Source organism: Lissotriton helveticus, chromosome 10, assembly GCF_964261635.1.
Source record: "Lissotriton helveticus chromosome 10, aLisHel1.1, whole genome shotgun sequence".
Taxonomy (NCBI): Eukaryota; Metazoa; Chordata; class Amphibia; order Caudata; family Salamandridae; genus Lissotriton; species Lissotriton helveticus.
In genome coordinates, this window is record NC_136071.1 from 1035021438 (window position 1) to 1035046263 (window position 24826).

The 24826-nt window shown below is 41.6% G+C and overlaps 1 protein-coding gene across 4 annotated transcripts in view; it reads left to right on the top strand.

The window, feature by feature from the left end:
- Positions 1 to 314: 314 nt before the first annotated feature.
- The window catches only part of SGCE (sarcoglycan epsilon), a 163777-nt gene continuing 139265 nt past the window's right edge, over positions 315 to 24826 (top strand). For all 4 annotated transcript variants that reach the window (XM_078663738.1, XM_078663736.1, XM_078663737.1 and 1 more), the window contains exon 1: positions 315 to 462. In XM_078663738.1, coding sequence (XP_078519864.1) covers positions 390 to 462 — 73 coding nt within the window. In that variant the 5' untranslated portion in view covers positions 315 to 389. The remainder of the gene's footprint in view (positions 463 to 24826) is intronic.

The following is a 24826-nucleotide window of genomic DNA, read 5'->3' on the forward strand; positions in this document are numbered from 1 at the left end:
TAGGAAGAAGAAAATGTAAATAACTCAATACAGAGCTACGGGATCGTAGACAAGGCAGAGGGAATGAGAAAAGGCCAAACCCGAGAGAGCGCGCGATTAGAGAATGGGAAAATGGATTAACACAAAAAAAGATAAGACAATAATAAAGCGAGACGCTTTGTTTTAGATGACGAGGTGAGAGAGTAGGGGACAGTAGATATCGGGGGAGGTGGGGACAGGAAAGAATGAAAGGAAGAAAGGGACGCAGGGAGGAAGGAGTCACTGCAGGGGAGGGAGGAGGCAGATGTGTGTGTGGGGGGGGGGGGAGTGGAAAGCAGAGCTCGGATGCTGATGCTCGCCGTCTCCTCCTATCGAGGAGCAGAGCTGCGGGCAGAGCAGGGAATGCAGCCATGGAGCCGTCCTCCGGCCGGGGGCAGGGCAGGATGAGCATGGAAGCCTTCAGTACCCTCCTCTTGCTCACAGGTTCGTCTCACTGCTGGGGAGGGACGTTCATGAGCACGGGGTTCAAGAGAGCGGGAGGGGGAGAGGGGGGGAGCTGGCTTTAGAGAACCGAAACCGCGCCGTTGTGGCCGCCTGTTTTCTCGCTTGAGATCGCCACCCTTTAAGCGCTGCAGACAGAGCCTGACTCACAAGCACACAGCCTGGCAGTGGGCAGCGGGTGGGCGTGCACTGGAACCAGCGACGGGCTCTGCTGAGAGGGCACGTGCGGTCACAACAATGCCATCTTTAAACACATCGTCGAAGGATGCAGCTGGCCGCATACTTTCCACTGTGCGGGGGCGGGTCCGCCGAAGCTGCTCTGGCGAGGTTGAGGCATCTTTCTGTGGCCGGATGATGTCCACGGAGCATACACATCGCGTTCACTAAGCAGCCCCCTCCCCACAGCTGTACGCTGGAGAGAGCGTCAACATCACGTGGACCGCGTATGTCTTGCAGAGCTTGCCGGTTCAAATGCAATGGCATACATACATATATTTCCAGCATATGGAGTGGCGTGGCGTGGTTGAGGTTGCAGGTGGCCCTAATACAAGCAAACAAAATGACCCCATACCCCTCCGTTTGGATAGGAAAAGATAGCCTGAAGTGGGGTAAAGAAGCCCCCATGCACCTTACGCCCCAGTACACATATTTATCTATTCCTATCTCATTATTCTGTTTTTTCAAGTCCGCATATATCTCAGGGTTTTTGGGCCTGCTGCTAGTTACTGAAATCTGTCTGTGCTCTAAAAGGTTCAGTCCTGGAAGGATTCCCGTGGGCGTGCAATGGCGGAACTGACATCATTTATACCGTTTAGGAATGGAATTGCCAGACCAGCTGCATGCAGTTTTACAAAATACTACCGTTCCTCTTACAAAATTGGGTAAGCTAGTGCGCTTGAACAGGGTCACCCATGACCCTTTGTGCTTATGTTCATTGTTGTTATCTCCACGGGAAATAGCACCTGGAGGTTGGATTTCTGATGTTAAATTCATATTTTATGTTTTATTTGTTCCAGATTACTAATAAGGAATTTGGTACAAAATACATGATTTGTCAATACATAGATACAATATTATCACCGGCAGAAGTAATGGAATAACAGTGTATCCATCTACATATATCTCCATGCTTCACTCCATGGGTACGGGAATTAACAGACATTCAATAACATATTTAAGAGAGAAGGAACAGAGAGAAAAGAAACATAGATGGAACGAAAGACAGCTCTAGATAAGTAATTCTGCTATTGCTGTCGGTGGACTGAGTAGAAAAGTACCATATACTTAAAGTTCTTCTAAGGTCATGTGCTGTAGCCAACACAAGTGTATCTAATATAAATAAGAAACAGTGTCTAATTATAAATTAAGGAGGCTCAAATATCTTTGCATATATATATATATTGAATATGCCCAATAAATGATCTGAAGTGACTTGAATCTATAGAGAATTTTAAGCTATGGGCCCGCTGCATCTCCTCTCGTGGTGTGACAGTTTCCTGTGCCTTTCCAATAGAAGAGCACCAGTTTAAAAGTAACATTAAGTAAAAGGACATACAAAGATTTATCTGAAGCAGACATTGATAATCCTGTTCTGTATACCCACAGGGTTCTAAACACTCGTTCATAATTACATATCAATGCAATTTCTTCCATCACAGTAGACCAAAAGATTTGTACACTGGAAGAGCTACCATCATGTACATCACCTTCCCCTCATCTTGAGTACAATTACAACACATCCCTTCATATCAAAGGCACAATCTTGTCATCTTGTGAGATATCCACGGAAGGCAATGCATTAAGAAATATCTAGTTTGCATGAATATTGAAGAAATCTTTTTTTCAATTTTGATTTATTTATTTGCCACCAATGGCATAAATAATCCCTCATGGTGGATATTCTTCTAACTGAAGAAGTGCACTTCCCTTTCACAGATTTAGGTAAAGAGTGTTTGGTGCCAGATAAGCATATTTAATGATTTTAATGAATATAATTCACCGTCATCCCTGCATTGTTGAAAGCTCTGTCAGCTGGTTGAGCACACACTGGTGAAATACGTGCTTGCACCAGGCTCATATATCCAAGGTAATTTAATAAAACTATTTAAGATCAAGCAAACTTTGACAACTACATTTAGCACATAGAGAACTTTGTGGGATAGTCGCCAAGCTATTTCATGATATTAAGATTGTATATAGTAAAAATTCCTCAAGTGGCATGTTATGTTTTGTTATGAAGTGTATAAGGTGCAACAACTATCCTGGTTTTGTGACACTCAGCAGATATAAGCTTCGATTTACAATAACCAACCACTGACAGACAAAAAAAGCCTATTTCAGTTGAAATAGCCAAGCTTTTTTTTTTTTCGGATTATCTCATAGTCTCTTGTCTAATGGCAGTTTATTCCCGGCCCCTTGAAATGAAAAGATGCAACCAATATCCTATTTTTCTTGAATTTCGGTGCAATCACCATGAGTTGGTTAATGATCAAAGTGACTTAGACAGGTTTATAATTTAAACTCGTCCTTAATGAAACCGAGGGCCTCTTTTGTATTACACTATGGTCTAATTGTAAATTTAAAGAAAATATGCTTCTAAACGGGAAGCCATGTAGACTTTTGAGAGATGGGGTTACATGATCCCATTTCGATAACATGACCAGTGCTTGTGATGCAGCATTATCTAGCTTCAAGAGACTATGCATTAGGTTTTCCATTCACATCATTCTCCAGAATAGACTGGCCCCTACGATAGAAGGGTAAACATGGAATAATGCTAACAATTATGAAAAAGCCTTCCTGAGATTTCAGAGATAATTCCTGGCATACCATGGTTTTATCACTATGGGAACTAGTGTGGGGCACACAACCTGTGAGGGTCGGCCAAAATCCACCTGGTCCCCCCTCTACTGAAATCTCAAGACATTCTTGAAATGAACCTCAATTGATTTCTGCACACCAAGCCTTCTACAACTTCCAAACCTATACTGGTGCTTTATGACATACCTGGAGTGGATGGGAGTAATTGTACCCCATGTTGGACACCATCAGCATAATTTCACAACCTGAAACTGAAAGAATGAGTAAGAGGCATTACATAAACATTAATTCACATTGTACTCCACATTTGTAGACCTTGAATTGAACAGAATGTAGGGTCAGCAACCACTGATGATCGACTGTTTAGGAATAAGTTAATAAAGTCTCATATTAAGCCTTTGATCATGGTAACCCGCAGTCTGCGATCCAGATGGCATGGCTGATTGTGCTGCATAGTACTGACTGATCAAAAGAATCAAGGTCTTAACATCGCTATTTGCATAAAAGCTAATGTCAGCAAGACCTGAAAGTATTACCCCCAAATGTTTTTATCCAGAATACCATGTTCCTGTACTAGAGGCTATAGCGGTTGAACTGGTACCTACTGCACAGGTTTGGCTGGGCAAGGAAGAGTAAATACTTCTGTTAATTGTACAACTCTGCTCTAACCTCCTGGGTATTTTGACTTGGTGCTCATTCCTTCCAGCCCCTCAAAAGGGTATCCTCGATAAATTAACCCCCTTGATTAATGCACACCTCTTAGAGGTGAAATTAGTTTTTTAATGATCTCACTGTCACCACTCTGAGATTCTGAGATCTTGCTTGCCTGTACATAGCGATTTAAACTGGTCTCCATTAAAAAGTCAATTTTTGATCAGCTTTTCTTCTTTCTATATCTCTGCAGAATTCAAAGTCTATCTCCATTTCACGTAATCACTGGACCTTTTCTTGAATTAATTCAGTTATAGTCTCAATGTTACCAGCTAAATATCTTGGTACAGTGTCTCATCCTTCCAGGGAGTTACTGCTTTCACCAGGTTTTTGGCTAATTTTCTCAACTTCTCCACAATTTCCCACATTTGTGGGGTTGTACTACTGAATATTGGCCCAACAATAATGTGGTACAAGAATATCAAGGGGCAAAATATTGAAAGGTGAGTGCATATGGGGATTTACTATTCCTAACTCCACATCTACATTACCTGAAAATACATATATCACCAAGGTACATGTATATGGAGTAACATATTGAAAATGCAGAATCCAGACTTACACACCTGTCCATATTTTATTTTCAATATTTTGTCCTCTATATTGTGTCCCATCGATATTCTGGTGTAGATATTCAGAATGCGCACCTGTTTGTGGTTGTGGCGACCCACTGATTTTTCTAGTAAAATAAAGCTATATTCGCCATTCTAATTATTACTTTGTTTTGCTGTACGTATCTCTTGCATTTAACGTTGATATCCTCATCACGGGTGACACGTCTGTTCTTCTCCAGACACCGTTAATCCTGTTTGGCTTTTCAGACTTTTTCAACCTCCTACTTCCAGCTCCCTGTCTCCTTTTCATATATTGTTTTAGAGGGTAATCCTGACCTATCCCTAAATACCATAGCTTCAAAGCCTGCAAAACAGACATCATTGTTTTACTCTCCTGAGGAAGTCTGACCTCAGGAGAACGTTTGGAGACCTGGTGAGTATGGAAACAGGGCATAAGATGCTGTAAGCGTATGGTTGTGAACTGGCACAAGTCCATTCACAGCATTTTGCAGCAGCAGGAATGATTTCTTACAACAGTACCCCTGAAAGAGCATTAAAAAAACGTTGATATTTGTGCATTTTGCAAAACTTGCACAACTTATAAAAGAAATTCATAAAGGTTGAGGTAAAGACATTTCACAACAACGACACACCTTTTAACTCTTGATATGCATTTGCTACTGATAAAAGGTCCAGCCTCTCCTAGCCATTTTTCTTCTCTGTAGAACCTCAAATTAGCAAATGGCACATGAACTCTGGACAACTGCCTCCTCTTGCCACTGTGGTATTTTCATACCATGTGCTTCAAGCACATTACACCCAAGCAGTTAAAGATGTGAACTCTCATAAGTGGAATACAATTATCAATCTGTTCTCATGAGATAGACATTTTCAAAATCTCTTCAAAATTTTCGTCATTTATTGCTGATTTGCTCGTCTTATAATATGGCACTAAGCAATTTCATCAGAATTTATTATTTTAATTAATAATACTAAACCATCTGTAGACAGTAACACAAGGTTATGCCCGTTTCCATACTCCAAACTTCCACCTTTAGAACAAAATGATAATTATTGAGATCTGTAATAGATGTGTTAAAGCCAATATGGGCCAGGAGTCATCGCTGTCTTACTTCTCATTTGATAAGGAGCTAATCGATGGCGTCACCCTTCCTGCTTTTGTGTATTGAATCATGGAATCGTTCCAGTTAGTTTTACAGATTTGAGTTGATTCCTTCTGCCCTCAAAGATGTATAATTATCCATTAACAATCAAATCCTTGCATTAGATCAGGAACATTTGTACAAGTAGGTACCATCATCGATGTAACAACTCTGATGTCTACCAAACGCACCCAGTGCACAATTCCCTTAAACAATATTGTGCCAAACGTTTGTCAATTTCAATAATAAAAATGTATATGCATCTATTGTAAGTGATTCAGCACCATTTTCTTTATATAGGTGTGATATTTGCAATTCTCTTCCTTGGGTTAGTTTACTGTTTAGCAGTCTTTGAAGGTAAATACGATTTCCACACACATAATGAATTTTATCCTTAGCAAATAAGACCTTATTCGATCTTTGCTATTTACTAGTGCTTTCCAGTACAGAGAAACAATAGTTATCTTTCCTCTGTCATGCATCACTAATATCGCCACTAATAGGCATTCAAGAATGTCACTTTGTTTCATGACGTTTGCTTGGGTTTTGATTTGTATTTTGACATCAATCACCAGCGGCCCATTTAAGGGACTGTCTTACTTTTGCAGCATAGACTGGTTCACTGTATAAGGATTGTTGTCATCAGTGCCCATGTTTATGTTGAGGGGCCTGCATGAGTACTTCAACCCCTTATGCCTGTTCAGCAGCATCTCCTCAGAGGACAGCTCAGTGAGCTGAGCTTTTACTGTTGAAATGTGTTTATGAATGTCAGGTGAAGTTTGGAATCCCATTCGTTCTAAATGATGACTTGGTCCTGATGAGGTTAACCAACTGCAGACTTTTACACTGGGTGATAAAAATGTGCAACGTCTACATAGATATATTATTGAAAAAAGTCTGAAGTTAGCATGAAATAAAGCAATGATTTTGTCATGATCTTTTTCATGGCTTTTGGCGAAATGGTTATTTCATTTTTTTGTATCACAGGAATCCCTTTCATTACATCAGTTAAGTAGGATCTCAGTACCCGATTTGCATACAATAGTTTGGTGTAGCATGAATATTGATGTGTGATGTGTGATGAATAGAACACTTCTGGTCTGATGTGACATACGTAATAGTATCTGAACTGCAGGTGGGCCCGACCCATAGACAAACACACCGATGTGCCTAATATTGAGGCATCCCATTTCTGTTGGGCCCATCAGTAAGGCAGGAGATAGAGCAGGGTGTTGGTAACGCGACTCGAGGGTTAGGGAGAGCAGGCCAGAGAAGGCAGACATGTTGTTGGGGGACATGACAATAGGGAAAGAAAAGTCCCTTGGGATCAGATGGAAGAGACTAGTAAATTGGGAAGTGGGATTAGGGACAAAGAATGGTTGGTTAGCAATGTCTGACAGGGAACAGTAGAAGCAAATGGAGGCTAACAGGGGTGCCCCTACTTTCTTGTGCGAGGATTATTGGATTTTAAAGGATGTGATAGAGGTAAACCAGTTATTGCCCTTTGCCCAGGATGAGTGCTGCAAACCAGCTTTAACCACAGAGGCAATGTGCTCTGCAGCATGCAAATATCTAAAACTATTTCAGACACCTAAAGTATATTATGTGAAGCTCAAGGTGATGTCTGAAAATGTTAGATGCAATGAGGTAACTTTGAAAACAGGGAAGTTGCTGCTAATAAAGGCAGCGTAAACGAGTCCGTATTTAGATTTCCAGTCGTACAACAAACTATCTTCTCTTTACTCGGTCCAGTACGTCTTTCATAATCGCTCTGCGTCCATCCAAGATGGGAATTAAAGATCCATGTTGCTGTTGAGGGGAGTGTACTGGGGTCCAAAAATGCAAAAAGATCTCTTTTAAGGGGACCCATGTTTTCCTAAACTAGTACCAAACCTTTTCAAATGAAAAAAGACCACATAAAAATAGCTTTTTTATTCTCGATCCAAACTGAGAAAAACAGTTATGATGTAGGAGTGTGTTTGGACACCTTTTTGCTTCTCAAAACAAAGCAAAGAAACTTGTTTCTGCTTTTTAGGTTTCGCCTGTCGAAAGCTGCGCAAGCAGCGTTTCGCCAGGCGAAATCTAATGTTAGAACACTATGGGAGACTTGAACATGCCCCTTCTTCCATTGGCTAGCTCCATAAATGGAGGCTAGCCATTGGAAGATATCGCTGTCAATCACTTTTTCCCGGTCAGAACGCGAATCGTGGGCGTTTCGGACTCTTTTTTTAAGTCCCGCCCCTTGTCCCGGGCCACGCTGTGATTGGCTGCCGCCCGGGACACCCCCGTGATGTCATTTCCCGGGCCGCGCTGTGATTGGCTGCCGGCCCGGGACCTGACTTGTTGTTTGTTTTTTTACTTTTCAAAACTTTTTTTCCCTCTGTTGTTTTGTGTCGGGCTGCCAGTCCAGCGCCTCCGCCATGGTCTGCCTGCTTTGCACTTTAGCGGCTCTGATCGCCTCTGCGCTGGGAGACCTGAAGTCCAGGAGCTGCTCGGAGGTCCGCAGAGCCTACATTTCCAAGGGCTTTAACCAGATCGATGTTCCGTCAAAGGGACAGTTTAATGGGCCAGAATTTCAGAGCTCAAATGAGGGTGAAAGTGCAGCGCGGAGAGAGAGAAAAAAGTTGAAAACCCCCGAGGGCACCGAAAAAATGCCCTTCTCTTGTTTCCAGGAGGGGAGGGGGCCGTGGACATGTTTCCTCTGCGCAGTTCCCAGGCCAGGAAGGCTGAACCGACTGGGAAATCCGAACCCCAAAAGGAGCGCTGTGCCCAGGTCTGTCCTGCACACAGTGCGCTGCTCTCCCGACGGCGCAAGGGCCCTCCAGCTGTGGGGTGGGGGGGAAGCCTAGATGACCTGCTTCCTGCGGTGGGCCCGGGTCATTGCACCCTGCACACGCATTGTTACACGGGGAACATACCTTGCCGGCTCAGAACACACTGCAGCCCTCCATACAACATTATTTCCTTCAACACCTTTCTCGCTAATTTGTTTAATTTTAATTTATTTTCCCGTTTCTCATCTTCATTTAAAACTTAATTTTTTGTCGGTTTTCTTCCGTGGGCCTGGATAACCAGGCGGCCGCACACTCTATTTTTTTCACCCCGTCCTAGTTTGAAATTTGAGTTGACTTGTTCATCAGACACGAGAGGCCTTAGAAGGTAAAACTGAACTCGCATAATTTAGAGTGCGGCGTCAGACTGCTCAAATTCGATGTAACGACTTTTAAGTAAACGTATTTTTGTTTTAGATTCAGTGCCCCTACCCCCCACGATCCATTTTCCAAGCCCAGACCCCCTGTAAGGTACTTTGTGACGTGGGGTTTGACCCCTAGGTTAATTGCAAATGCAATTACAGGCATTTGAAAAGAATGATTACAGGAAATCTTAATCTCTTTTGTTTCGAGATGGTCATGCAAATGAAGAAGGCTAATCCTCTGGAAGGGAATGATCGCGTTTTTTTTTCTTCTGCTTTCTAGGTGTTTACAAAATCCCCCCTCAGTCCCATTCCTTCCCCCCCCCCCCTCCCCTCCACCTCCCCTCGAGTATTATTCGGTCAGCATTCCATTCTGGAAGATTTACTGCAGGAATTGGAGCTCTTTACAAAAGTACATGTTACTTTACACAAGGACACCTTCGCTTTAAAAAGAAAACCAAAAACTATTTAGGCTCGGGGATTAAGTGAGCTGTGCAAAATCACAGGCTGTTGAGCCGGCGCCGAGACTCGAGGCTGGTTTCCCAGTTATAAAGTCGGCAGCTCTGGCCTCAACGCTACATCTTTTCCCCAGAATAGCGAAAACTTATTACCATGGGCCTTAAACTATTTGTATACTACCCAGGTGTTCTAGCAGCCCCCCCAAAACCTACATTGCATACAATCTTAACAATTCTCTTGTTCCGTCAAATCCATTGAGGGCTATTTCAAGTTTCGACATACTCGAGCCCTTACTTTTTTCATTGCCTCCACAAAAAATAAAGAATGTTATATTGATTGAAGAGTTCCTCTACACACTTATTAAAATAATGAATGAAATGAAGATCCGGTCCTAAGTCATTGCCAGAATCTACAGGCCTTTTCTCCAGTGGTTATTTCATAATGTAATACACAGTAGCACTTGTTCACCACCTCAAAGTTTCTAATCTATCACGGAGAGTTTTTCGTCCACTGTGTCTAAACACTGAAACACAAAGGCCATTGAAGTTCACGGAGGCCTTGGACTTGGGAGGGAAATTAGGAAGTTTGGACTCAAACAGCAGAAAGCAAAAAGTAAACCATCTTCCAGAAGGCGCAGCAAAGCTACTTGCACAAATGCGGCATCAGAACGGGCTGTTTGATAAAAGTTTGCCTAGTTCGCAGCACCCGGGAGAGTTTCAGTTTTTGGCACTTTTTAGCCACAGGCTGGAAAGCCAAAACACTGTCTGGCTTGTTTTCTGTTGTCACCAAGTTAAAGCGGCTGCAATACTTTGATGTACCAATGGAATGTTAGGGATGTGGTTAACTGTTGAGTCCTTGATTTGTTCGTAATGATGTCTTGAGGCTCCGCATTACCTTTCTTGCTTCCTTATTTGGTCGGGTGTTAGATAAGTGTTGTGTGATGGCTCTAACAGAAGCAAAGAATGGAGGAGGGCAGTCATTAACTTACATTGATTTTTAGGTCTGGCTTGACAGTGCATTCATTCTTTGCTTGTGCTTTACCAATTGGTGTGGCAAATGGAAGTGGTGCTTGACAAACCCTATTTTATTTCGGTATACAAAATATAAATGCATAAATGTGTCCATGTCCATTTGGCATTTTACATGCATACCTGGATAACAAACCGGAATGGTAGCCGCACTTTTTCTCTTCTCCTTCAAATTGTGGTGTCTTTGTCAAAGATTAGTTTGGGTAATTTTTTTATTATGATTAATTTGAAACTGTAAAATTATCAAAAGGGTGCCTACTGGATCAATAGGCTTGTAAGGCCTTTATAGTGCTGCTCAATTGAGTCTGATTAGCAGGCACCTTTGTTTGGCTAATAATTTATTTTCATATCACCAATGACTTTGTTGAGGCACTCCTGGATTTGCATACTATTGGAGGACCCATGTAAGTTGCTTTAGATGTAGAATGTTACATAATCAATGGCATTGTATTAAATGGACTGTGCTTGCTATGTTCATACTTGAGGAAAGCCCCAAATTAACAGATGTATGTGCTGTGATAGGATATATCATACCTGCGATTGACTAGGATACGGCCCAAAGTAATTACTAGTGCCTGAGATTAATACAGGCATTCCATCCAGCACATTTTTGTATACTTAGATGTGCACGAAGAGCACAAATTCTCAGTACCAACTGCACATATTTGTTTAAACAGCTATTCAAAGAAGTGATCACCAGTTCAAGTGTAAAACGGATCTAAACAGGGGCAGGTCTGAGTTGGTACATGTGTGCTCTGCAGTGGAATCTGAAGTACCAGATGGATGCGTGGCTGGGGAAGCACCTGGGGAGGCGCAGATCAGAGGACTCCTGTCTCAGAAGGAGACGGTGGGCTCAGGTTCTCATCGACAACAACTCTGCACTGGTATTGCACCAAGCAGGGCAGAGTGGGGTCCTGCGTTCTAGCCAGGAGGCTCTATACCTATAAAGTTGGTGGGAGCACTGGGGCATTTCCCTGGCTTCTGAATGCCAGAGTAAGGAGCTGAGCTGACAGCATCTGGCAGATCACAAGTGGTATCTATATACCAAGATGTTGCAGGGCATCTTCCAGCAGTGGTGAGAATCCTGGGTAAATCTTTTTATCACCGTTGAGCCATAATGTTGGCGGTTTTGTGCATTTGAGTTTCCACAAGAAAACTTTTCAGAGTTGCATTCTGTCTGGAATACAACACAAGACTTCTGTACGCTTTCCCGCCCCTGTGCCCAGAGTTTTGAAAAAGATCAAGAACAAATGGGCCTGGTCATCCCAGTGCCTCCAGATTGGGAACTTCTGGGCATGAGCATCTGTCTTCCCATCTTCTATAGCAGCAAGAGGGCAGGGTCCTGTGCAAGCTGGCCGTAAAGTGTGGATGTTGTATTTTAATAAAAGCAACTACTACTGGTCTCGTGCTAATGTTCAGGATATTTTGATGGACAGACTCAAAATACTGATTCCTTTCCCCATCACAAGTGGGAGCTTTTTAAAGAAGTGTTATCCATGCTTCTCCTTTCCAGTAGTTGGCTGTAAGCAGTGTCTGATTCCTTGCACTCTGCAGAGTCCAACCTGTTATCATTCTGGAGGGGCAAGGATCCGGGCCGTGTGAGATGTGTGGTCTTCAATAAGATATTGTGCCTTCCATCAGGTTTATCTTGATCACTAAACACCTCCACAAATTTCAAAGAAGCCAGGAGTGTCAAACAGGGTTTGGCTCATTCACTATTTCATCCTGGCTGGCTTTTTGGTTGCTTCGTAACCTTTCCTAGAGTGGTGGGAAAGCAACCTAGATTTAGGATGGAAGCTACGTGGTAGCATCTCGTGTTATAGTCCTAATCTTACAGCTCCCCTTTTTAGGTTTCGCCTCGCCGAAAGGCTGTGTAGCAGACTTTCTGCGCAAGCGAAAAACTTTTGTTTACAAGTATGGGGCTTCGTTCCGCCTCTCTGTCCCATTGGCTAGCTCCATAAATGGAGGTGGTGGGCGGGGTTTATTTTTTGGGTCGTCGAGGTTTCATTTGCTCATTTTGCAGCCGACCGCCACCGGAAGAAGTCCTGGTGAGTGCTCCCCTCCCGCTGTTTGTGTGCCTGTTCCCGTTCCCGCCCCCCCTCCCTCCCGCTGTCCTTATGCCCGTTCCCGTCCCCCCTCCCTCCCGCTGTCCTTATGCCCGTTCCCGCCCACCCCCCTCCCGCTGTCCGTGTCTCCGGCCCCACTTGTTTTGTTTTTGGATCCATTTCCCAAGGAAGCAAGTCGGGCCGGCCTCTTCGCGGTTAAACTAATGAGGTGAAATCTTTGTCCAGGCCGTAATACTATTTGTAAAAATGACAAAATAATGAATACTATCAAAAAATGTAATGCACTGTGCCGTATAATTTGTCTTGTGCTTTTGCATCATTAAATCTACCACGCCGCATAATTTGGTGCTCTCTTGCCGCATAATTCCAGGGTACCTGAATATACTAGATAAAAGAATGCGCATTTATTATTACACTTGTTTTAAACAACACATTTTAGTCGGCCAAGTACATTTTTTACAAGGTGACATAGAAATGTGTTTTTGTGTGCAGATATGACGTAGATAGACTAGATCCACAGCCACCAGATTGCAGTAAAATAGAATCCACGCAATCAATGAGAAACGGGCATTCTGGTGCATGTACGTCACTTCAGGGTTGGGTTGCACCAGTTTTTGTAGTGCGCATAGGGCCATTAGTACGGTCCTGTATCCCTGATGAAGGGGCGTACCGCTAGCTCCTGCAGAGCAGAGGGCCCTTCAACCTTTCAGGGCCCCCACGACCATTCAGGGGGCCCTCATTCAGCCCTAGGACGATGAATGTCTGGGATATCAGAGATTGAAGGGGGCCTCTTCGCATTCTGCACGGGTGGGGGCGTCACTTCGCGTCACTTTGCGCGCCCGCTACGCCACTGCCTAGATGGAATATTTACTCCTGGCTCAGTTTGTGGTCCCCTGCTGTTAGCAGCCAGTACTCTTCAGACTGTGACTTGAAGGAGAGGCCCCTTGAACCCTCAGACCGTGCCCACAGGCTGGGGTGACCAGGCGTCCCGGATCTGCAGCTGCCCTGGCAGATTATGATAACTTTAGCTTATGTTCCGTTTTTTAAAGCGGGTCGGCTAAAAACAGGGGAAGGGCCTTTTTTATGCGTTAGAAGGCAGGGGGAGTTGGTAGCTCTTATAACTCCATTTAATTAACAGCCACGAGGCTGGGTTTAAAAGTTGTATTTGATTGAGTTCCTTGCTGCCTCTTTGTGTCTCTATGCTGACGCACGCCGTCATTTAAGCAATTTTCTGCCCCTCGACTGATGTAAACAGTCATTCTTCTATGTTTGCTAAATGTCCCGGATTCCGAGTTATCAAAATCCCCTTCCCACAGACTGCTCAGGCACCAGGCCGCGCACAGCTACAGACTCCGCGTGGACAGTGCACTGTGGTGTGCACTGTGCATTCAGATGGCAGGACCCGTCACACTGATGCTAAGATCCTGGTCACACACACGCACCTGCCACCTGGCGTGAGGCCGTGAGCCGGAGGCACAGATCACTGCCCTGCTTAACCCAGGCAAGCCCGAAAGAAACAAGGAACTCCCCCAGACGTGCTCTTTAAAGAAAGGCCTTTGATCGTTCCATCCAGCATGGGGTGGGAAATCTAATCTGTCCCGCTAGTTTCTCTGACTGCATAACACACGCACGCCATCTCTCTCTCTCGTGCTCTCTCTTTCCCGGAAGCACACTTTAGTTTCACATTAGTTTTAAAGGATGGCTTGGATTTCATTCTAAGGACAAACAAAGACGTGAGTAGCGCGAGATGACGGAAGTAAACGACGAATGTGGCTCTTGTGGCAACAAGGACACGCCTGCCCGGGTGAATATTGCCCGGGTGAATACAGCCCGATAGTTTAGTGCGAAGGGCTCGGCTATTCGCCAGTGTAAACAACCGAGTTAAACCGGTAGGTATCCTGAGAGCTCTTATTAAAGATCAAACACTTTGGGTTTAAAAAGTGTTATTTTTTCAAACTCGCAGTCAATCGTTCTGAATAGTATGCGTACAACAGTAAACAAATGTGTCACGCCAGAGATGGGACTTTTTTAGTGTGCTTCGTCGCACATCATTGACAGGGAATGGTACTTCATACACATGGCCTGTTTTTCGCTCATACATTTTTTATTTATTTTAGGATTTTACAATATTCAGAACACATGTTAAAAAGTGATTTGTTACAAAAAATGATTTAAAATGGCAGGATGAAATGGTATTTGGACCTGTCATGAAGGTGTAGTGAGCCACCCCGCTTGTCCACAACATTGTAACACATTCACCCTCCTGGACTGGTGCGGACCAGGAGGTATAAATTAAAGGTGACATCAGCGCTCGTGGCTGACGGCACGGACTACTAGCAACGTGTGGTTGTCCCGTTATTTCCCTGTGCTCCATAAGGCCCTTATACCCCCATATCCCCACACTACACTGGCGATGAGGCGGAAGGACCGCCGACGAGTCTGGCGGAGGAGGGCAGCATTCCAGGCAAAGAAAAACAAGCATTTGCAATGCAATAGGTCTCGCATTAGGAACGTTTCCAAAGGCGAAACCATTGCATTGTAAATGCTTGTTTCTATATCCCAGCACTATTTGTTGTGTATGATTTTGTTTTTGTCATTGTTGGGCCATACCTGGGACACATTAATGTACTATCCCTCTATCTGGTACTCGTTGAACTCCATGTTGTTTACTTCGTAAGAAGCTTTAACGAGGCCTCTTTTCCTGTGTGAACTACAATGTTGTTTTCAAGGTCTTGCCGTCCATGCCAGAAAGTAAGATAGTATGTGCTGTGTTTCCCACACAGATGGCAGCGGCTGACTCTTGATAGAAGGCTTTATTTCAAATTGCTTGTCATGCCCTAAAGGCAATCCAAGAAACCGTGCTACGAAAATGACCATATCTGGAGGTTTTTAGATCTAGCAGAAGCCTGCCCATTCCCCAGCTGGAAATTCCTGTTTTAAAAAAATGAAAGGCGAAATCATTCATTTATTTTAAGGAGTTGCTACTTTCTTCCCCTGTCGTTAAAAGTGAAATCTGCGTCCTGGATTTTTCCAAGGGCTTAAAAACCTTGAGCTTTGCTTTTGCTTTGGAAGTTGACTTAATTCTAGTTTTGGACTGCCTATTTTTGTCCAGTTAGGTTTTGCTTGGGTCTATTCATGATTTAAACACGTTCTTTGAGTGTTGTTGTATCTGATCTTAGGGCGTGGAGATTTTGTTATGAGCTATATGTGTTTTGCTAGTCACTGCTTGGATATTCTTGTTACCTATCTTTTTCTTTGTCATAATATGAAAAAGTACTTACATGAACAAATAGCTTTTTAAATGATGAGTACATATTTTGTGAAGATTTTATTAGGATGTCCAGGCTCCTCCTTTGTAATGCCAGTTTTAAGTTTGGTCCATTTGGATAACCTCTAACCCGAATATGCATGTAATTATGTACAAATAACCTGCGGAAAATAATACACACTCATTTGCAATTGACATAAATATTATAGTAATAATTTCAAAAGGCTGTATAAAGTATCTTTTTGGCTCACCCCTGTACCGTCATATGGCTGTTTCTATATCAGTAGGCCGCATTCAGCCTCAGTGGTGGCCTGTGTGTGGGGAGACACGTTGGATCTGCCCTTCATGGCCCTGGAAGCAAAGAATTTGGGCGATGGGGGTGAGTTCGGTCCCATGCATGATCCCCAACTCTGCTCTCCTTTGCGGTCTGTCAGAAGAAAAAGGGGCTGCAACACGGACATCACACATGACTATAGGAGAATACACTTTACTATAGTCATCCAACAGTGCAGAACAGAGCCATAAAGATTTCAAACTGTCTTAGGGAAAAAAAAATCAAAGCCAAAACCTCTAAGGGGCGAATACATGCTGGCTATCTTTAAAATTAAAAAAATTAAGAGCATTTGGAAGAATTACTAAATAGGCTACAATGTATTAAACATTAATCACTCTGGACATGGCAAAGCAGTCTCATCTTGCATTTGTACCACAAATCATGTGGCACGTCACAAATAACTGCTATATTTATTGATCTCAATTGCTTATGAATAGGTATTCTGGTACACAGCCTATCTATGACTATTTAAATGAATATATAGATTAATTAATAGCAGAACCTTTCTCAAATATTCCCAATAAGATATGGAAATCGTACTAAATAATGGAAGTAGGTTATGTTTTAGGTCTGTTAGCCCTGTCAGCCTTAGGAAGTTCTTCCCCCAAACATCTTGTCGTCATCCCTTCTATTTTTGCTATAATTATTTTTGCTGACCATAGGACTTTGTGCGTATTACCACTGCTGACCAGTGCTAAATGACTTGTGCTCTCTCTCCTAGACATGGTAGAATTGGCTTATATCCAATTGGCATACTTCATTTACTTGTGAGTCCCTAGGAACGTGGTCCTACATGTACCCAGGGGCTGCAAATTAAATGTTCCTAGTAGGTCTGCAGCACTGATTGTAACATCCACTTAAGTAGCCCTTCTAAGCATGCCTCAGGCCTGCAATTGCAGCTTGTGCACGTAGTTTTACACTGCCATTTCAACCGGACAAGATAAACTTCTTGCCAGGCCCAAACTGTCCTTTTGAATACACATAAGTCACCCCTAGGGCCGGCACTGAACAGCCCTGAGGGCACGTTGCATGGTATTTAAAAAGCAGGACATGTACTTTTGAGCTTTACATGTCCTGATAGTGAAACACTACCAGGACATGTAAAGGCCCACCTTTCCCAAAAGATGCCATTGGGTTACCTTATTGCAGTGATAACGTTCAATTAGGAACAGGTAGGAATGCTGAGTTTGATGTCTATGGAATTGTAATTAAAAGCTTTGTTTATTGGAAAAGTATGATATGTAATCACAATTCTGAAAATGCCACTTTTATAAAGTTGGCGTTTTCCTCTCCCAACCAGTTGGTGCCTGCTGCCTGTATCCTGGGTCACATGACCAAGTGTAGTAGGCAGCTGGTCTTTGTGTATTACTCACAGAGAGTGAGACAAAAAGCAGTTAGGTGTTGGCAGGATGGACCACTCTCAGCTATCGAGGGGGAGGAGCTGTCACCTACCACATTTGCACATCAGAAAAGACCTGCCTGAGCACTCTCACAAAGGGGTCAGACACTAGTCTATTGGGACCCTAGAACATCTGGGGCCTGGGCAGGGAGGCACAAAGTTCCAAGCACCTCTGGGGGTTGGAAAACTCTTGAAGCTTCTCCTATATCAAAGGGGGCACCAGGTAGTCATACTGGACCTCAGACCTCAACTCTTCGGTAACACACCTGGACCTGTGGAAGTCTCAGAACAAGGACTGTTGTGTTGCTTTCTGCAAAAATGACTACCACTCTGCTGCCCTGCTGTACTGCCCTGTTGCCCTCTTGCCTAACTGATTAGGACTGGACAGCATCTAGAACCTAGGACCACTAGAGTGACCCCAAGGGCTAGCTGGCGGGCCTCTGGACAGGAAGTCTTATGGACATAAGAGGCTTCATCCAATCTTAAGCTCAGCACCTGGGCTCTACCAGGCATGAGTTCTGCCCTTCCAAGTGGTCCACTCGAGCCCTTGACCCTTGGAAGTGGACATGATGGTGCTCTGCCAGTCCAATTTTGGTCCCAGCAGAATCTACTAATCAGAGACACTGTGAGATGCACCACCTTACCCAAACTCCACATCAGAGCCCCTGCAGAATGCATCGCTCTCCACACACCGCACTAGGAGCACTGTGTGAACCGATGCTGATGCAGGACTTGGCATCTCCGCCTGCAACCTTCTAGTAGCTGCCACTGCTTGCTGCATGATGTTTTGATAAGTATGCCCCTTAATGCCAGACAAAAACATAGGGGGGTAATTTTCTCTCAAATTATAATGACCCCTGAGCTAGCCTAAAAAATAGTACAGACGCAAAAAGTAATTTGTTCTGCAAGGGTTATGTACTTGAAGCTGAAATTAGAATATATTATGACAAGCAGTAAACACTTACTACAGTATTATAAAAGCTCCGGGCATTTTTTCTGTTGGACATTTATATGTCAGCAATAAACACCAAATTCAGAATTTACTGCTGAATACCAGTATCTGTACAAGATCTTATCTCTACCACAAATGTTGATAATTCATGGAGGAGGAGCAGTCATTTTCCACCCGTGTCATTTTTTATCTAATGAATCCTGATTTATTTTTATCCATAATTTTGCTTTCGCATGAGATTTTCTCATTCAGAGGCATATATATGAGCCCCTAGCGCCAACGGAACGTCACCTTTTGTGATACTCCAGCCGCGCAAACCACAAAATCATGTCTATGAACCACACAACAACCATGGATTTTGACACCTCTCCAGATTTAGGGGAGTATGTAAACCTGGGGATCCTCCAAAACCTTATGCCTCTCAAGGTGAGGCATAATGAGGAAAAATAACGTTATTTTTCCTCGTTTTTTTCCGACGATTTTTCTGGCCGACAACACAGGGACCCTTGCACCATGGTGCAAGAGTGCCTGCGTTAGCACTAGGCTGCCGAAACGGCACCAAGGCAGGGGAAAGGACAGGAATGCACCGTACTGCAATAGGGTGGGTTCCTGCACTTTCACTTTGGCGTTGGGCAGCGAAGCAATCTGATTTGCTGTGTTGCCCTATGCCAAAACACCATAAATGAGGGCCTTAACCCTTTAAGTGCTGCCGTCGGCCAACGGTCGTCACGGGCACTACCTCCCCAGTGCTGCGTGCGACCGCTGGACGTCCATTCAGCACTGGATAATGGATAGCGCAGCACTGGGGAGGTATATTTACGAAGCTCCTAAGGTGTTAAAGTTACCACAACAAATAAATGTACAGCTATTATTATCATGTTTATGGTGCAAAAATTACAGAAAGTTTCCAGCGAGTTATTTTTGAAAAATGTGCTCTGGATCTCACGAAAATTAAGAAAATTATTGCATTGTCACACTTTACATTTTTTTTGTCTTCGATATTATCATGTTACGTTTTCACTTTGTCTTTGTTTGTAAAAGCTATTTTGTTAAGCTGTGCTGAAGGCAAATATGAGTCAGGTTTCTGGAAGACTAAATCCGCGAACAGGCTTGGTATTAGCAGAATAAATCCTGCTGAGAATCGAGACGGTGAGTTAAGGCTATTCACTGTAACGCTCCTGGCCCGTTCGAACTCCCATTTTAATAGTCCCCTACCTATTTTAATACAACCTACTGATCATTAATACACACATTAACAGGTAAGTTTTTTTAGAAACAGTGTTTCAGCTTTCTAATGATCCCGCTTGAGTTTGTTTTACCAGTCACCTACGTTGTACTGACTACTTTACAACCTAAACCTCTGACACACTTACAATAAATATGAACTAATAGCACATATGACCCCCCTCTCTTGGTTGCTTAACTAGTGTTAGGGAACTTGGTAATCGTTAAAGATTTAATTCATACCTGGCAATATCTTGCTATTTTTTTCCTTAAAATAAACGTTGTGTTTTTTCCCTACGTTTTGAAATGTAAGGGTGTGAAGAAATGTCAATGGATCCCATGAAACTTATTATTCCTTTTGTCGTATTGTCCTAAAGTCTGCCCAGTGTCTCTTATAAGTGTGTTCACTCTTTTGATCCGATACAGGATTTTCCTTTTGAAATAAATTATATTAGACAAACGACTCTGTCATGTTGACAGAGCCGGCCATCAAAGTTAAAAAAGCATTGACAGGAACTTCCATGAATGCGGTTCAAGCTAATGCTTTTGAAATGAGTGCCAGCTTGGCGGTCATTTCTAAATATGGTGGGCGGATTAGGGTCGGCCTGGCAGACTTTAAGTACTCCGACAAACTGATGGAGAATCCTCTGTCTGCCAAAATTGTAATCTGGCCCTAAATGATATAGATAAGAGCATGGTTAGTGTAAGAAGAAGGACAAGTGATTTCCAGGGACTAGTTGGACATTGCTCGTGGAAGAGTAGTTTCACATATCACACAATGTCATAAACTAAAACAGTAAATCAGTTGGGGAATGAATTTTTCTCACTGTCCACTCCAGGGCTGCACACTAGTCTTGATTACTACAACATCAACATCACTAGTGGGGGCATAGATTGCCAAATTAAAATCTGGAAAAGTAGTAGACAGACAGAAAAATGTAGATTGGGAAAAAGTGCCACAGTTTCCTTGAGAATGTTTTCTCCTACAATAATGTACCCTATAAAAAAAGGAAGCGTCCATCCCTTGTACATACATTCTGTCTCTAATGAATGTATTACAGTCTAATTAAGATGCTACTAGTCAAGTGTAATAAGAAAACGAGATAGCTAGTCTGCTGTAATAAATAATGACTGATGAGTTGTGAGGTCATAATGTGCGCTGGCAGAGCCGGCACCCAAAGGGAATAGCAGGTAAAAGAAACGGATAGCATCTTCTGATTAAACCACTAATAAAAGAGCGTGTTTATAGTACCCTAAAATTTCTTATTCCTTACCTAATAATCAGGCAGTTATTATACGAGGTTTATTTAGGGCACTGCTTGCATTCAATACCATTAAGCTGGAATTGTATCTCCAGGTTGCAACACATTTTGAAACTGACTTCAAATGCTTAACATATGTTTGTAACAAGTTACGAGCCGCATTTCGAAGTGCTTGTTTTTTATGTTCAGAATAATTTTATTGAGTTTCCAAAAAGTGACATAAAAAGACAATACATAAAATCAAGAAATGTCAATAAAACCCAATCAATTGATCAGTGCAAACAATAAACGGATCATAATAGGTCAAGAGATTACAATTAGCAAAATATTCAATGGAAGGAGAAATAAAATCATGGTAAGGAAAAGGGGAAAGGGGGGAAGGGGAAGAGGGTGCACATTATATCATCATATAATGACCGTAGAGTTACTATTAACATCAAAGTTGAATAAACACTAATTGTGAAAATAACACATAAAAAGAATGAGAACTAGTGTTTTAACAACAAATAAGAATCAATAGGAGCCCAGAAGGACTGATGAGAAAACTGATTATGATTAACTCCATGTAATGATAATTGGGCACCTTTTCTTGTGAAAATAATCCATGACCACCAAGCATGAACAGAGAGAGAAGAAGCATCTTTCCAACAAAAAGTGATTGATTTTAACACAGCAGAAATTAAGAAATTAAACAGTTTTGCTTCAGAAACTTGAAGAGGATGAGTAAGCGCAACTGATTTGCAAACTAACAATTTATAAGAGAAAACATCCTGAAGAGGTAATATTTTTAACAAAACGTCCCAAACTTCAGACCAAAATGTTGAAATTATATGACAGTCAAATAGCATGTGGCGTAAAGACCCAGGATGTAAATTACAGTGTCAACAAACATCGGATGGAAGTAATTTAGCACGATGCAGCCGTAATGGTGTCCATAAGGAATTAAACAAAAGATAAGCATTAGTTTGGTAGAGAGACACTGGTAACCACCCAGAAATGCTATTAAGCCAAATAGCTTTCCAAGAATCATTAGATAATTGAATTGAAAGTTCAGTGTTCCAAAATGTTGAAATGATATTAATATTGGTACCTAATGAAGTGGCAAATTGCTTATACAAAGTGGATACAGTATTTGAAGATGAGGAAACAGCGTGGAGATAAATGATCAAATCAGTTGTAACAGTAGTGGGCACACCATTCGGGAAAGAATCTAAAATTGAGTTACACAGAGATTGATATTTAATTAAATCATTCTTAGGCAGCTTAAATTTAGATTGCAAACTGTCAAAAGAAATAAAAGCATTATCACAAAATACATCTTTAAGGTAAAATATGCCCGCCTTAATTCATGAATTCCAAAAATGTATATTTCTATTCAGTTTAATAATAGCACTATGCCACAACGATACATCCATTGTAGAGCTTAAAGGAGAAGCACAATTTACATTTAAATCATTAAAAATTAATCTGGATGATTTGAGTATGGATGAATGGTGCACAACAGTAGATTTACTAGACATTGTGATCAAAGAGGGCAACGGAAAAGGAGAAACAAGTGATTTTTCTATATCAAACCAAATAGGAGGGTTAACAACAGGTGAGACAGTGAACCATAAGGAACTTTGTTTCAATATGAATGCTTTGTGATAAAGAAAAAAGTCAGGAAGGCCAAATCCTGCATGACATTTAGGTATTTTTAACTTTCTATAAGCAATGCGAAGAGGCTTATTATTCCACAGAAATGTGGATAGCAATTTATCAATATCTTTGAAGAATTTTAATGGAAATTGAGTGGGTATCATAGCAAGGGAATAAAATATTTTAGGAGCAATATTCATTGTTATAGATTGCATTCTACCCCACCATGTGAGGAGGAGAGAAGACCATCTAGAAGTTTTATTTTTAACATAATCAAGTATAAAATTACTATTTCATTTTAACGTTGAAGGTAAGGAGGAAGAAAATAAAATACCTGGATATTTCAATTTGTGTTGTTGCCAAACAATATCAGATAAAGGTAACATATCAGAGGTACAAAGAATATTTAAAGGAAAAAATTCTGTTTTATTAATGTTAAGTTTATAGCCTGAGATTGCAGAATATTTGGCAATAATGTCTAACAATGAGGGAACAGATGAAATTGGATTACTAATAAACAATAAGACATCATCAGCATAGGCTAAAGCTTTAATGGTGACATCTCTAATTGTAATACCTTGAATATCAGCACAGTTACGAATATAATTAAGCAAAGGTTCAATTCCTAGCAAAAATAAAAGTGGTGAAAGGGGGCAACCCTGTCGTGTTCCTCTAAAAAGGGAGAATTGAGTAGAAATTTGGCCATTGATAAATAAACGAGCAGTGGGAGCAGAATATAATGCAGAAATCATACGAATAAAAGAGGGACCAAAATTAAAGGAAAATAAAGTTCGAAATAAAAATTGCTATTGAATTTTATCAAAGGCTTTTTCTGCGTCCAAAGCCATAACTCCAGCGGGAGCAAAAAGGGTAGGACTTTGTTCAATAAAATGTAGTAGGGTTCTAGTGTTATTAGCAGAGTATCTATTTTTCATAAATCCTGATTGATCAGGGTGAATAATAGAATCGAGTACAGGAGCCAATCTAGAGGCAAGGATTTTAGCATATAATTTACAGTCTTGATTTATTAAGGAGATAGGACGGTAATTGGAAACTAGGGTAGGATCTTTATCGGGTTTGGGAAGAACAATAATTAAAGCATCAGCAAAGGAGCCTGAAATGGTTCCAGAGGAGCTAAAGTGTGAAAAAAGCTGAAATAAATAAGGTAAAAGATGAGGCTGGAATTCTTTGTAAAATTCAGCAGGGATACCATCAGGGCCTGGAGATTTATTCTTTTTGAGTGATTGGATGGCTTTCAGAATTTCATCCTTAGTAATGGGCAAGTCCAATCCAGTTCTATCTGAGGGAGAAATTTGTGGTAAGTCACAAGAATTCAAAAAGGTATCAATTAATGAACTATCACGTAACTCTGGTTTGTTGTATAAGTTTGAATAAAAATCAAGGAACTCTTTAACAATATCATTATGTGACAACGCAATCTTACCCTGAGGACCATGAATTGATGTAATCTGTGTTTTATCTCTTTTAATGCTTAGGTAATTTGCAAGGAGTTTTCCTGACCTATTGGAATTGAAACGAAATCTAGCACTAGATTTAGCAAGTTGAACCCCAGCTCTTTTACTAAGAATAGAATTGAATTCATAAGGTAGTTTTTGCAATTCAGTTTTGTATTGAAGATTAGCAGAAGTAATAAATAACCGTTCAAATTTTGCTATCTGTTTCTCCAAATGTTTAGTATGAGCATTAAATAATTTATTCTCATGAGCCATAATAGAGATTGTAGCACCTCTAATGTAGGATTTAAATGCGTCCCATCTATTGATAACAGAAGTAGAGTTTTCTGGATTAAATAAAAAATAGTCCTGAATAGCTTGTAATAATTTAGGTTTATTATGCTCATTGAGAGCGATACTAGTATTCATACGCCATCTGGTTTGCTTAGTGAAATTGGATGAGATATTTAAAACAAAAGAAATTAAAGCATGATCTGATATGTCAATATTACCAATAACCGGGGAGGTTGCAATTTGAATAAGAGATGGAGAAATTAAAAAATAGTCAATTTGTGAGTGATAATTATGAGGGTTAGAGAAAAAGGTAAAACATTTTTCAGTAGGGAAATGTAGCCGCCAAATGTCAGCTAATTTGGTAGTTTGAGTGAACAATTTGAAGGCATGAAACACCTTAGGGGGACGAAATCTAGTTGTAGACAACCGATCTAACAATGGGTCAGCAATAACATTAAAATCACCCCCAACAATTATTGGAGCATTACCCAACTTTAAAACTTCAGTGGTGATAGAATACCAAAAAG